At 34.6% G+C, this 13,025-nt stretch overlaps 1 protein-coding gene across 1 annotated transcript in view; it reads left to right on the top strand.

Annotated features, from left to right (window-relative positions):
* Window positions 1-13,025, top strand: part of UBAP2 (ubiquitin associated protein 2) — a 129,236-nt gene that overhangs the window by 16,078 nt on the left and 100,133 nt on the right. Inside the window, exon 2 of the mRNA XM_054582913.1 lies at window positions 9,623-9,753. Coding sequence (XP_054438888.1) covers window positions 9,664-9,753 — 90 coding nt within the window. The 5' untranslated portion in view covers window positions 9,623-9,663. The remainder of the gene's footprint in view (window positions 1-9,622; window positions 9,754-13,025) is intronic.

The following is a 13,025-nucleotide window of genomic DNA, read 5'->3' on the forward strand; positions in this document are numbered from 1 at the left end:
AACAATATTTATACTTACATGAAGCAATGTACTCTTCATGTTTCACAATGTAATTATTTTGGGTCAGCCATGAAACTGCAGCCATTATTTATAGCGTAATGACCTTTTTCATTATCAAATGTGGATTGATGATTGGAATGGAGATATAAAGTCAATATTTATATTGAGTCAGTGAATTAGTAAAATTTTAATAGTTTGAAACAAAAAAGAGTTCATGGTTTTCCTGATAATTGAGCATTCAAGTACAGTATATAAAAATATTTGGTTGGAATAGCAAGGCTACACAGACTAAAAGTCTTTTTTGTAAATCAGAAAAACTATTTGACTTTAGGTGGTGGGCACACAATGTAATATAAAGATGATGTATCATAGAGTTGTACACTTGAAATCTATCTAATTTTATTAACTGTCACCTCAATAAATTTAATAAAAACCTCTTAGTTTTGGCATACATGCAATTTAGCTTGTTTTCTGTACCTGCAGATTTTCACCACCAGATGGCACTCCTGTAAGAAGAAATACTCATTGTGTTATATTTAATGTGCCTAGTTTTATTTTCATAAATGAGAGCAGTGAGGAGTAAACAGTTTTAAAAGATAAATGAGAAAATGGTCATAGAATTTAGGAAAAAAAACTTTTTGAAAATTTGTAAGTACAGTCATGTGCCATCCTGAGAAATGCAGTTTTTAGGCAATTTTATCATTGTGCAAACATCATAGATTGCACTTACATAAACCTAGATGGTATAGCCTAGTCTACAAGCCTGTACAGCTTGTTTTTGTATGGAATACTATAGGCAGTTGTAACATAATGGTAAGTATTTGTGTATGTAAACATAGACACAGGTACAGAAAAATATGATATAAAAAATTTTAAAAAATGCTATGCCTGTATAGGGCACTTACCATGAATGAAGCAACTGGTAGTTGCTCTGGTTGAGTCAGTGAATGAGTGGTGAGTGAAGGTGAAAGCTTCGGACATTACTGTACAGTCCTGTAGACTTTAAACACTGTATACTTAGGCTACACTAAATTTGTAAAGCCACATGAGACTAAACCAAGCACAAGCAAGAGAGGATGATGCAAACAAGAGACATGAGATGCATGAGGCTGCTGTCAGTATAGTATGACATACTGTTTTATAGCAAACTTAAAATTTCAATTATAGTTGGCATTCAGTATTATTTTGTATAATTTCAGGTGTTCAGCATAGCAATTAGACATTTATATATTTTATGAAGTGATTCACCCCCCTATTGGTACCCACCTGGCACCATACATAGTTATTATAATGTTATTGACTATATTCCCTGTTCAGTACTTTACATCCCTGTGTCTCTTTTGTAACTTACCAATTTGTCTTTTTTAATTCTTCCCCACTTTTACCCAGCCTTTCAGCCTGTTTCCCTCTGGCAACCATCATTTTGTTCTCTGTATTTATGAGTCTATTTCTGTTTTTTATTTTGTTCCTCAGATTACACATAAAAGTAAAATCATGGTATTTGTCTTTATCTGTGTGACTTATTTCACATACCACAGTACACTCTAGGTCCATCTGTATCACTTAGCCAAGCAGATTTTGATTGGATGCTTAATTTTAGATACTTAAGGTAGAATTATAGAACATTAGTGCTTAAGGTGACTGGAGAAAAAAATGCCTTTACTTCAGAAATGCCAATATGTTTTACATTTATATGATACTTCACAATTTTAAAAAAGTATTTGTTCATGTATGTTTATTATAATTGAGACCCCTAAACTCAGATAAAGTTCTAAATAATGACAGAACAATGAACTTTCTTCCAATTAATACAACCAAAACAAAACTCAAACCAACAAAATCTCAGAATTGTTAAACTTAAAAAAGAATGCAAAGTGTGAACTCATACTGAGAGGCAGATTCAAATACAGTAAAAAATTTTAAACCATATTGGACATGTGAAATAATTCTGGTTAATTGGTTATTTGCTATTGTGTATATAAAAGGCAATGCAGTAACATACCTGTGGCCTTTATCTAGCATTCCAGTTACAGAGAAGCTATTGAGAAGATAAATAAGTAATCTTAGAACAAATAATGCAGAAAAAACTTGTCAGACCTTTTCTAGCTAAAATAACCAGCAACATAGTTTTTCTTGTGATGCCAGAATTGATACTTTATTTGTTTATTTGAGAGGGGATGGGAAGGAGAAAAAGAGGGAGAGAAGCATCTATGTGTGAGAGATACATCAAGATACATCAGTTGATTGATTGACTCTCTCATGCCCCCAACCAGGGACCTCGTCTGCAACCTAGGCATGTGCCCTTGACTGGGAATTGAACCAGCGACCATTTGATTTGCAGGCCGGTGTTCAATCCACTGAACCACATGGCTGGAGCTGTCTCCTGTATTTTAACATACACAGGTCCAAAAGATACCTAGAAATGCTAGTATAATGTCATTTTATTACCTAGAATTTATTAAGATTTGCAAATAGGAGAACATTGTTTCACATCATGTGAATGCTTGCTTTGAGGTCTCCTTAACTGATTGTTCTGGAAAACAAAATTCCATTTATTGTTCTTTTGGAGTCATTGGCTCTGCTATGATTTGGTCTTTCTTACTTAGGTCATTCTTTTTTGTTTTGTGTTTTATTTTCTTTTGTTTTTTAATTCATTTTTTAATTTATCCTTTTTGTTTCCTTTTTCCTTTGCTTTTTTCCTATTTCTGTTTTTTCCCATAGTTTCTTCTTCTTTTTTGTTTTTTAGGTCATTCGTAATTTCTAAAAGTTACTAGCTTCACGGGCTCTCTCTGGAACATGCCCACTTTCTCCCCTCTTGGACATGCATTTTTTATTTTTCTCTCCTAAACTCTAAGGGTCCCCATGAGATTTGAATCTAGGGGAGCAATGGCAGTGGCAGCTTGCCCTGGGCATACCCCCTGAAATTGTTTCCAAGGCTTCCTTTTCTCTGACCTCTCAGAGGACTAATAGCAGCCCAGCCATGGCTCACTTCTTTCCTATATGTTTCTAGAGAGCCAAAGCAGAGCAGTGCCTAGGCTTTCTCCTGTTGCTGCTTCTATCCTAGACTTTTCAGTGAGCTAAAAGTAGCCCTGCCTTGCCTTGGCTCACTTCTTTCTTTAAACACACACACACACACACACACACACACACACACACACACACTTATTTATTTATTTATTTATTTATTTATTTATTTATTTACTTAATCCTCACCCAAGGACATTTTTTCAATGCTTTTTAGAGACAGGGAAGGATGGGCTGGAGGGGGAGAGAGAGAGACATCGATTGGCAGCTCTCCCTGTATGTGCCTCAGATGGAGATCAAACCCACAACCTGGGCATATGCCCTGACTGGGAATTGAGTCTGACTTTTTGATCTACAGGATGATGCTCCAACCAACTGAGCCACGCTATGACTTTTACTTCTCAGTGAGTCCATGCATCCCAGTGTGGCCCATTTCATTCCTGTAACATTTCTAGAGAGCCAAAGCAGAGTACTGCCTACGCTTTCTCCTTTTGCTTCTTCTACCTTAAGCCCTTTTTTTATTTCACTGGTCCCAGCTTTAAAACCAGAGTTCAAAATCACCTGGACTTGTGTTATGAAATCTTTCCTGCACAAAGTGAAGAACCCACAAACCACTGACTGACCTGAGGCAGACCCGCTCCAGGCCTGGTTCCTTTCTAGTGATACTTGCAGAATCTCTCTCTCTCTCTCTCTCTCTCTCTCATATTTTTTTTACCACAACCACTATTCATTAGCTTTCTGTCTCTTCTATTAGAGGCACCTTCTGCTCCAGTCAAATTTGATTACACACTATACTACCTCTAGGCTCTTGACCTGACTCTACCCTCACAAACACATAAAATAATAACATAAAACATAGGATAAGTAAAAGTTACCAGCTTCAAGAGCATGTCATTTAAACACATTTATCAAACATCTTTTATGTTGGCACCTGCTGAGTGGTGAAGGGAACAGAAAATAAAATGAGTTTCTGGCCTTGTTATTATATTAAGGTTAAGAAGGCAAGTTAAATATGGAAGATAGGGTAGATAAATGAAAATATGAATTGCATATAAGTGTTGTAGAATTAAAGGAAAGTTAATATATAAACGGTATTTGGAAATACAATCCTAGAAATCTCTAGCCTGTTTTGGAATATTTTAAATAGAGTGATAGAAACCCAAAGTCTTGTTAGTGTGATTTCTCCTATTTGAATTATTTGCCTTTATACTTCTGTGTCACTATGCCAAAAGTTAAAATGGTTCTGAAACTTTGCGTGTTTGAGTATTTTATTAGGGCAGATTGTTCTTTTTGAAGGTAATGTTTTTCAAATATACATTACTTTTAATTTTTATGAACTATTGAACATATAGACAGAATACTTAATCTTAGGTATTGCTGATTATAATATGTATTTTCTGATTTCAGATTTTATGACAAATGTGTATAGTAAATAGTTTGATAATTATATAAACAAAACAAAGAGTTTCCAAGTACCATCACCTGGTTAAGAAAAAAATACTGTGTTTGAAGTTCCTAGGGTGCGGTTTCCCAATCCCAACCCATAAATTAGGTAGAATTAGCCTTTAACCAGATTTTGTGTTAATCCTTTCCTTGTGTTCATCCTTTACTTGTGTTTTTTCATAGTTTTAACACCTGTTTTCATAAACAATATATTGTTAATTTTGTATGTTTCTTGAATGTTAAATTAACATAAACATAATACATATATATATTCTCCAATACTGTATTTTCTTTTTAAACTTGCCTTGGTGTATGTTCCTGAGTTTCTTCCAACCTGCATGTGGTCATTACCCATTTTCATTGCTTTATGGTATTCTTTTGTAGAAAGATGTTGAAAACAATGTTTGGATTGTATTGAAGAGATAAATAAAGCACCCATAAAGATTAAAAAAAACAAAGAATTTTTATTTTGAGTGAATGTTGAGTTTTATCAGTACCTTTTTTTTTTCCTTGCTGAGATGCTTGTATGATAATTTCTCTTAATGTGAAATGGCAGTGTGGTAGCATTGCCTTTTATTTTAACTAATGCTGTTTATTCCTTTCAATCATATATTTGCAAAGCAGGATCAATCCAAAGTGTTTTCATTTGTATTTTGTGTTTTTTGTTGGGAAATACCCCTTGTAGACCCAGAGTCTTTAACTTTGGCAGGGCCTGTGGATGAAAAACTGTCAGGACAGTGGTGGAGGGCAAGGCTGAGGGAGATAATTTAGGGCCCTCGTGATGCCCTAGCCGGGTTCAGTTGGTTGGAGTGTTGTTCTGTTCTGTACACTCACATGTTGTGGGTTTTATTCCATGTCAGGGCACATTCCTAGGCTGCAGGTTTCATCCTGGTCAAGGTGTGTAGGGGAGGATTGATATTTCTACCTCCCTCCCTTCTTTTTCTAAGATCAATAAACACATCTTTGAGTGAGGACTAAAAGAAAAAAAGAATTTAGAGCCATAATGGTTATCTGGGTAGAGATGATCATAGATATAGAAGTGCATATTCTTACTATTTATTTATAAGAAAAACTTACTGAGAAATATGATTAAGAAATTTTTTCCTTGACCAAAAGATTAAAAAAATTGTTTTCAATTGCGTATTCTCCCTTTACAGCTTTGTAGAAATGATCTGTTGCTAAAATGGATTGTTAAAACTTTCTACATGTCCCCTATAGCCTGAACTCTTATGACCATTTAAATTAAAATTTTCAACTTGCCATATATTGCCTCTCTCCCTTTCACCTTTTTCTGTAATATTATACAGCATTTCATATTTAGTCATTGGAACTGGGTTCCAATTTCTGGTTTGCTCTTTTCCCACTCCTATGCCACACTTTGTTTTGAAGCCTTTGTTTTCTGGAGAGGCAAAGTTCCTACCAGTTCAGGTACCTTGAAAGTAGGCCTTGGAGCACTAACAGCCAAAGCCAAAATATTAGTAGGTTTATGACTCTGCTTTGAAAAATGTTGGTTTTATACATAATGCTTTCCCCATTTTAGGCCTTGGCAGCAGAGGGAAATGTAGCTTTTTAAACAGAGAACCTTGATAAAGAGCTACTAGGATTTCCTAAGATGGAGGATATGATTCAGCCTCAAGGAGATGGGTTGGAACGTTACCACAGTGTAGTAAGCTTCTTTCCTGGATATCTCATCCATTGAATTGTCCTGTAATTAGCAGACAGTGTTAAATTCCCAGTTTTAATTTTCAACATAGTAGCCTCAGCATTAAAAACATTTTTGGTATGAAATACTTCATTTCATGTGCCATATTTAGGCCAGTTGATTTGTAGGTCATAAAAGGTTAATCTGTATCCAATTTATGCTCTTAAAATGTGGTTCAGAAGAGGGGGATATATAGGTTTTCCCACTAATTATGTTCATCTAAAACATCTTACCTTTAACATTACCATTAGTTGATTGGGTTTGTACCATGTCAGCAGATCTTGATGAGAAACCTTTTCTTTAGAAGACATAGGTAGTATGTTGATTAAATACCAAGACTAAGTATAAATTTATCAAGGGTTACAAGTGTATGTTTCCCCTAATTGTTCCGTTGGGAAAAAAGCATAGCCATTTGTTTTTTTTAGAGGGGCAGAGTGCCCATTATAAAAAGTTTGAATTCAAAGACTTTGTTTTATGACCAAATTAGCAGTTATATTTTGAATTTTGCCTGATCAGGGATACCTTTAAGCTTTTAGTCTATTTTAGAGTTCTACTGAATTCTTAGAGCAGGGTGTTTAACATAAGTGCCGATGGGTACTGAGGGAGTGGAATGGGGTGTCTCATGGACAGGCTTTGGGGAGGGGTATGGGAGATGTAAACCTCATGAAATTTCAGGTAGAATGTTGTGTGGACATGGATTTTTTCTGAGGAGAGAGCCCATAGTTTTCTTCAAATTGTCTAAATACTTATTGAACCAAAAGGTAAGAGTCACCATGTTAGAACAAAACATCTTCAATGACAGACATTATCTTAAAGTGTTATTTTTACCTCTAGTGAGTTTGCAAAATACAGACCCAGTAGCAAGATTGCAATAAGCTGGAGAGCAGTCTTTTAGGAAGGAATGTTTCCAAATGTGTATTGAAGCTTAAATCCTAAGGGAAAGGCCTCAATGAACGGTCTTCACCTGGCCATATCATCTGTGCCTTGTACATTTGAATAAAAAGTTGTTATTTTCCAAAAAGTTCTGTATGTCCACAGAAATCCCCTACCCTGTTCTGATTTCATTCTTTAGAGGCAGTTACTTTTAAGAAACTCTTTGGTGTTTCTTCTGCTATTTATGTTTTCCCTCTCCTTCCCTTGTTTCTCAGTTTATATTTATAATTTCTCCTCTTCTGTCCTCCCAGAATTATATCGTAATTTTTGGTTAGGTCAGTATTATAACCATGTAAATGTTACAGTTGAGCCATGTTGACTTTTTTTGGATTTAATAGTTTTTTTTCATAGTTGCTTAGATTTCTAGGTAGCCATCACCTATTAATATTTATACGTTATTTCATATATGCAAACTAACATTTTAGGATGGTCAAAAACATTTTCTTGGATGCATCTCTTTGCTAGCCCTCTCTTGTCCTTCTGCTCTGACTAGATTTGGCTGCTCTTAGGCCTGCCGCTCAGCTGTCATCTTAATCTTTTTTCACTGTCATTTGTGAGAGCCTCCTCTCCTGTGCTGGATCCCCTTGTTATCCTCCACTGATGTGTTTTCTGTCCCTATATGACATTCTGTCTTTTCCAGAATGTCATAAATATTGAATCATACAGTACACAGCCTTTTGAGTCTGGCTTCTTTTACTAAGCATAATATATTTGAAATTCATCCATGCTGTGTGCATCAGTTATTGATTTCTTTTTATTGCTAAATAATTTTCAGTTGTATGGCTATGCTACAGATGATTGACTCTTTGAAGGACATTAGGCTTATATCCACTTTCGGGGGACTGTGTTTAAAGGTGCTATGAGTACTTAGATCATTTTTGAGAAAAATGGCCCATGGCTATCCCAAGTTACAAGAGAGGCTGAAAAATTGAGTGTTTAGTTTTTTGCCTTCTTTACCAGAGGAGGACAGAGTGGTAATATGTTAATAGATTGGTAGCTAATTCATGGTGTTAATTGCCATGAATTAGCTACCAGTCAGCTGCTTTCTTGGTTCTTTTGTTTGTTTTAGGAGTTTCCTAGGTTTGAGATGTTGCATACGTGAACTAAACTTGTTTATTCATCACATTGATTGGTATCTTTGCTGAGTGTAGTATTCTAGGATGGAAATTAAACTAAGGTGTTGCTACACTGTTTTTAAATTGTAAAATATACATAACATGAAATCATTAAACAGTAACTCTCCATTCTCCCTTACTCCTAACCCCTGGTAACCACAATTCAACTTTGACTATGAATTTGACTATTCTAGATCACTTATGTAAGTAGTCAAACAGTATTGGTCCATTTTGACTGGCTTCTTTTATTTAGCATAATGTTCTTAAGGTTCATCCATGCTGTAGCATGTGTCAGAATTCCCATCCTTTTTAAAGGCAGAATAATAAATAGTTCATTGTATGTGCATACCGCATGTGCTTATCCTTTCATTTGTCAATAGAAACTTGTGTGGCTTCCACTTTTTAGCTATTGTGAATAATGCTGCTATGAACATGGGTGTTCATATGAATATGAACAAATATTTCTTCAAGACCCTGCTTTCAATTTTTTGAGATATTACTGGACATAGAATTACTGGATCATATGGTAATTCTATTTTTATTTATTTATTTTTAAGTAACTGCCATATTTTTCATAGCAGCTGCACCATTTTGTATTCCTACCAGCATTATACAGGGGTTCCAGTTCCTCTGCATCCTTGCCAAAGCTTGTTATTTTCTATTTTTTAATTTATTTTTATTATAATAGCCATTCTAATGGGTGTAAAGTGGTATTTTATTGTTATAATCATGTTTTGATGGCATATTTTATTGAGTTATATGCTTGGCACTTCAGTAACTATTCAGTAAATATTTGTTGAATAAATAAAGTAAAAATATACACAATTGTTTTGTCTCCTTGGAAGATTTATTTTTTATGAGTGGTTTTTGCTTTTAGATATAGCTTGTTCCTGGACCTCACATTTTGAATTGCATTATAATGCCAGGTAAAATCCTGGCTGGATGCAATTTTTGTCTTTGGGTTCAAATACCAACTGTAAATGGGAAGAGTAGATAAAACTACAAGTAGTAACTATATCTATGGTGGGACAAAAGTAGGTTTACAGTTGTGTGAAACAGTTTATTCTTGTATTATTTATTAATTATTGCATTATTTTCCATACAAGCAACTGTAAACCTACTTTTGCCCCACCCTGTATAGTGGTAAAATAATTGCTGGTTAAAAATTCATGGTATTTGAGATGTTTGTTTAGAATCGCTATACTTGTAAACCTTAGACTTTTAGATTGTGTTAGTAAAATTGGCATAAGAGCTGTGAGGAAAATCTAAAATTCTATAGAGCTGTTTTGAATTTGTGTTCTGGAGAACCTTTGATATAGCTCATGTTTACTCCTTATCCTTGTATTTTATCTTTGTCTTTTACTATGATTTGCAAGTTTTACTCACCATGCTTGCTTTCTTGCAGATTTTCTATATTGTACATACGTTATTTTGTATATACTGTGTATGATGACTTCGGTGAGCAATGACCGTTCCCGAGGTGCTCGGGAAAAAACACAGATTTCAGCAACACAACTACAGAAACAAGTCGTACAGGTAAGTTTGCCATGTTTATTAGAATTGTGGAAATTTAGGAAGTACATAATGCTGTAGTGTTCTCTTTTGTAGGAAACCTCAGGATTTTAAATCTCCTTTTACAAATGTAGATAGTATATAATAGGAAAGAGGAAATACTGATTCAGGTACAGTTGAATGTTGTTCCTTAACTATTTAATCCTGAGCTTTTTTTGCTACCTATAAGCATCTGGGCCACCTCTTTTTCTTTATTACAGTAAGAATATGTGTCCTTGGAATGTAACATGAAAATCCAAAGTATACAGAGAAATACTACTCTGAAGTAGAGATACATCTGAATTATAAGAGACTGCCAAACCTTTTCTGTCAAGTATTGTTACTTGGAAAGAGTGTTTTAATCTTAGAATGTCTTAATTAACAAGATTCATTTGTATAAAATAATTAGTATTATGTAGTACCTTATTTATTTATTTATATTATTATTTTAAATGATGTGTGACAATCCACGTAAAATACTAAGCACAGTACCTTGTATGAAATTGAGCATTTTATGCATGTTATTTGTTTGAGCATTTTATACATGTTATACAGGTTTTTTCAGAGGCAGTATGGAGGTGAGTAAATAATCCTCTGCAGTCCATTCTAATTTCAGATTGATGATTTGACTATACTTTGATAGCTAATTAGAAGTACTTTTTATAATTATGTATACCTAAGTGCTCTGTTGAAGGGACAGTGAGAGTGGACTGTACTTGTTACATTATATTTTTAGATAAAAGGTTAGCCTTGTATTTTGCTATCAACAGACATACATCTCCGTTTCTCAGTGCTTGCTCCTAAATACACTTACCCTGATAGGTATTTATTCATAACTAATCGAGAAAGACTGTTTATTGGAAAAACTTGGACTTTTTTTGACTAGGCCCTCCCTTTATAGATGAATGCTTAAGAGAATGGTTCATGAGTGGCCTCTTATCAAAGAGCCAAAGAAATACAAGTTATGAGTAATCATAGGTGCTACTCTGATAATAATCAAAGAAATATAAATTAAAGATATTTTTTTGTGTATCAAATCAATAAGGTTTAAATGCATGGTCTTTTGAAGGAGGGCCAAATGAAATGTTGGGAAGGTAAGCTGTCTCTGTCTCCCACCCAAGTAAAGTCCTTGGGCTGATTTTCAAAAGAATAAAAGTGTCAAGACTGGAGGAGGGAGGACTCCCTTCCTCCCAAGGGCTGTCTCTTAAGAGTTTTTCCATGGGCCTTTTGGGGATGGTTCATTTTTATCTAATTAAAAGAAACAACTGCCAACTGAGCTTGGGGGAAGGATTCCTAGACCGTTAGGTTATTAATTTTTCTTTTTTATAAAAATGTGAGAATTTCTCAAAACAGTATTATGCATTAGTGGAATTGTTCATCTTTGTTTATCCCTTAATCCCATTCTGTGAAATATATCCTAAGAAAAAGCCCTAAGAGGGAGGCTTTAGCCTGGCCAGGTAGCTTAGTAGTTAGAGCTACACCAAGGTTGCAGGTTTGATACTGGGTCAGGGCACATACAAGAAGTGATGATCTGTTCTTAATGCATCATAACATAATGAACAGAACATAGGTTTGTCTTATATGCTGGTGGTGATCAATGAATTTTATCATTTGGTTAAAGTGGTATTTCTCTAGTATCATGTGGGAAGAGAAATACTTTAGTTTTTAAACATTTAAAATGGTGTATTCTTTGCAGAAAATTGTTCTATGGAATTAGAACTTGCATAAGCTGTGATGAAGTGGTAATTTTTACTCTTATTGTATATTTCACATAAGTTATGAAATGACTATGATAATAATTAAAATTATGATGGGATATGCCAGGTTTCTGATCAACTGAGAAAGGATGCAAAATTATTTTTAGAATATAGTATAACTCTTAATAAAAAAAACTAGTAGACTGTGTTAATGATGTTTATCTTTGGGTGATGAGTATAAGGATGACTTAAAAACATAATCCTACTTTAATCATATTTTCCAAACTTTCTAGGTAACAAAAAAAACAACCATTTGGGTTTACCATAAAAGATATCAACATGTTCTTTAATATGAAAGTATCTTAGCTCAGTATAAGCCAAGTGAATGAAAGAGAGATCCAGAGGAAGAGATTCGTAATGCTGCTTTTCTTGGCAAGACTTTTTTTTCCCAACATTGACAGTTGTGTAGTAGATGTGTTGCTAATGTTGTAAGGGAGGGTGCATTAACCTCGTTTAACTTTGAAGTATCAGTTGATTCTGCATTACTGTGATTTCACAAGCTGTACAGACTTCAGTTCCTAGAGCTCATCCTGGCAACTTTCCTGTCATACTCTAATTTATGTTTGGTGCTTTGTTTATTTAATACTTAATTTTCTTCTTGATTAAGATTGTTGGCGAAGGTAAAAATATTTAAAGTTCTAATTTAAAATGCTTTCTATTTCATTAACATGTTACGCCAGTATTACAAACCTGTACTTGTTAAGTAGCTGTTGAGTGTTTCAGTTGTGCTTCCAGAAGTTATGTCTAGATGGTCTATACTCTTTCAGGGATAAAACAGATGATATCATTGAAGAGAAGTGCAAAGAATATTTTGAGTCATAGTACGTGCTCAAGAAGCTAAGTCTGGCCCTGGCTGGTGTGGCTCAGTAATTGAGGCCTGGTCTGCGAACTGTGTGGTTACTGGTTCAATTCCCAGTCAGTGCTCATGCCTTGGTTGCAGGTTGGGGGCATGTGAGAGGCAACTGATTGATGCATCTCTCACATATCAATGTTTCCCTTTCTTTCTTCCTTCCTTCCTCTCTCTCTAAAATTAAATAAATTCTTAAAAAAAAAAGTCTGAATAAATTAGTAATTGGTATTTATCTTATGTATGTATGAAACAGTATCAAAATAAAAATATAGAAATATGTAGAAACCCCAGACTGTTGACCTGTAGCAAAATGTTATTAGTAAGTGTTCTGCTTATAATCTTTAGTGAAAGTCTGTCAACTTGAGGTTTTAAAAAAATATTTTATATATATTTTTAAAGATTTATTTACTTTTAGAAAAAGGGGAAGGGAGGGAGAAATACAGGGAGAGAAACATCAATATATGGTTGCCTTCCGTGTGCCCCCTATTGGGGACCTGGCTGCAACCCAGGCATGTGCCCTGATTGGGAATCAAACTGGCGACCCTTTGGTTCACAGGCTGGAACTCAATCCACTGAGCTACACTAGCCAGGGCTAACTAATATTTTATATTTTAATAGAGTTAGGAGAAGCTTTGTTTCTGTGAATTGTG

The sequence above is a fragment of the Pteronotus mesoamericanus genome, unplaced genomic scaffold (assembly GCF_021234165.1).
Source record: "Pteronotus mesoamericanus isolate MK-2021 breed Mesoamerican mustached bat unplaced genomic scaffold, CSHL_Meso_final contig_73, whole genome shotgun sequence".
NCBI lineage: Eukaryota > Metazoa > Chordata > Mammalia > Chiroptera > Mormoopidae > Pteronotus > Pteronotus mesoamericanus.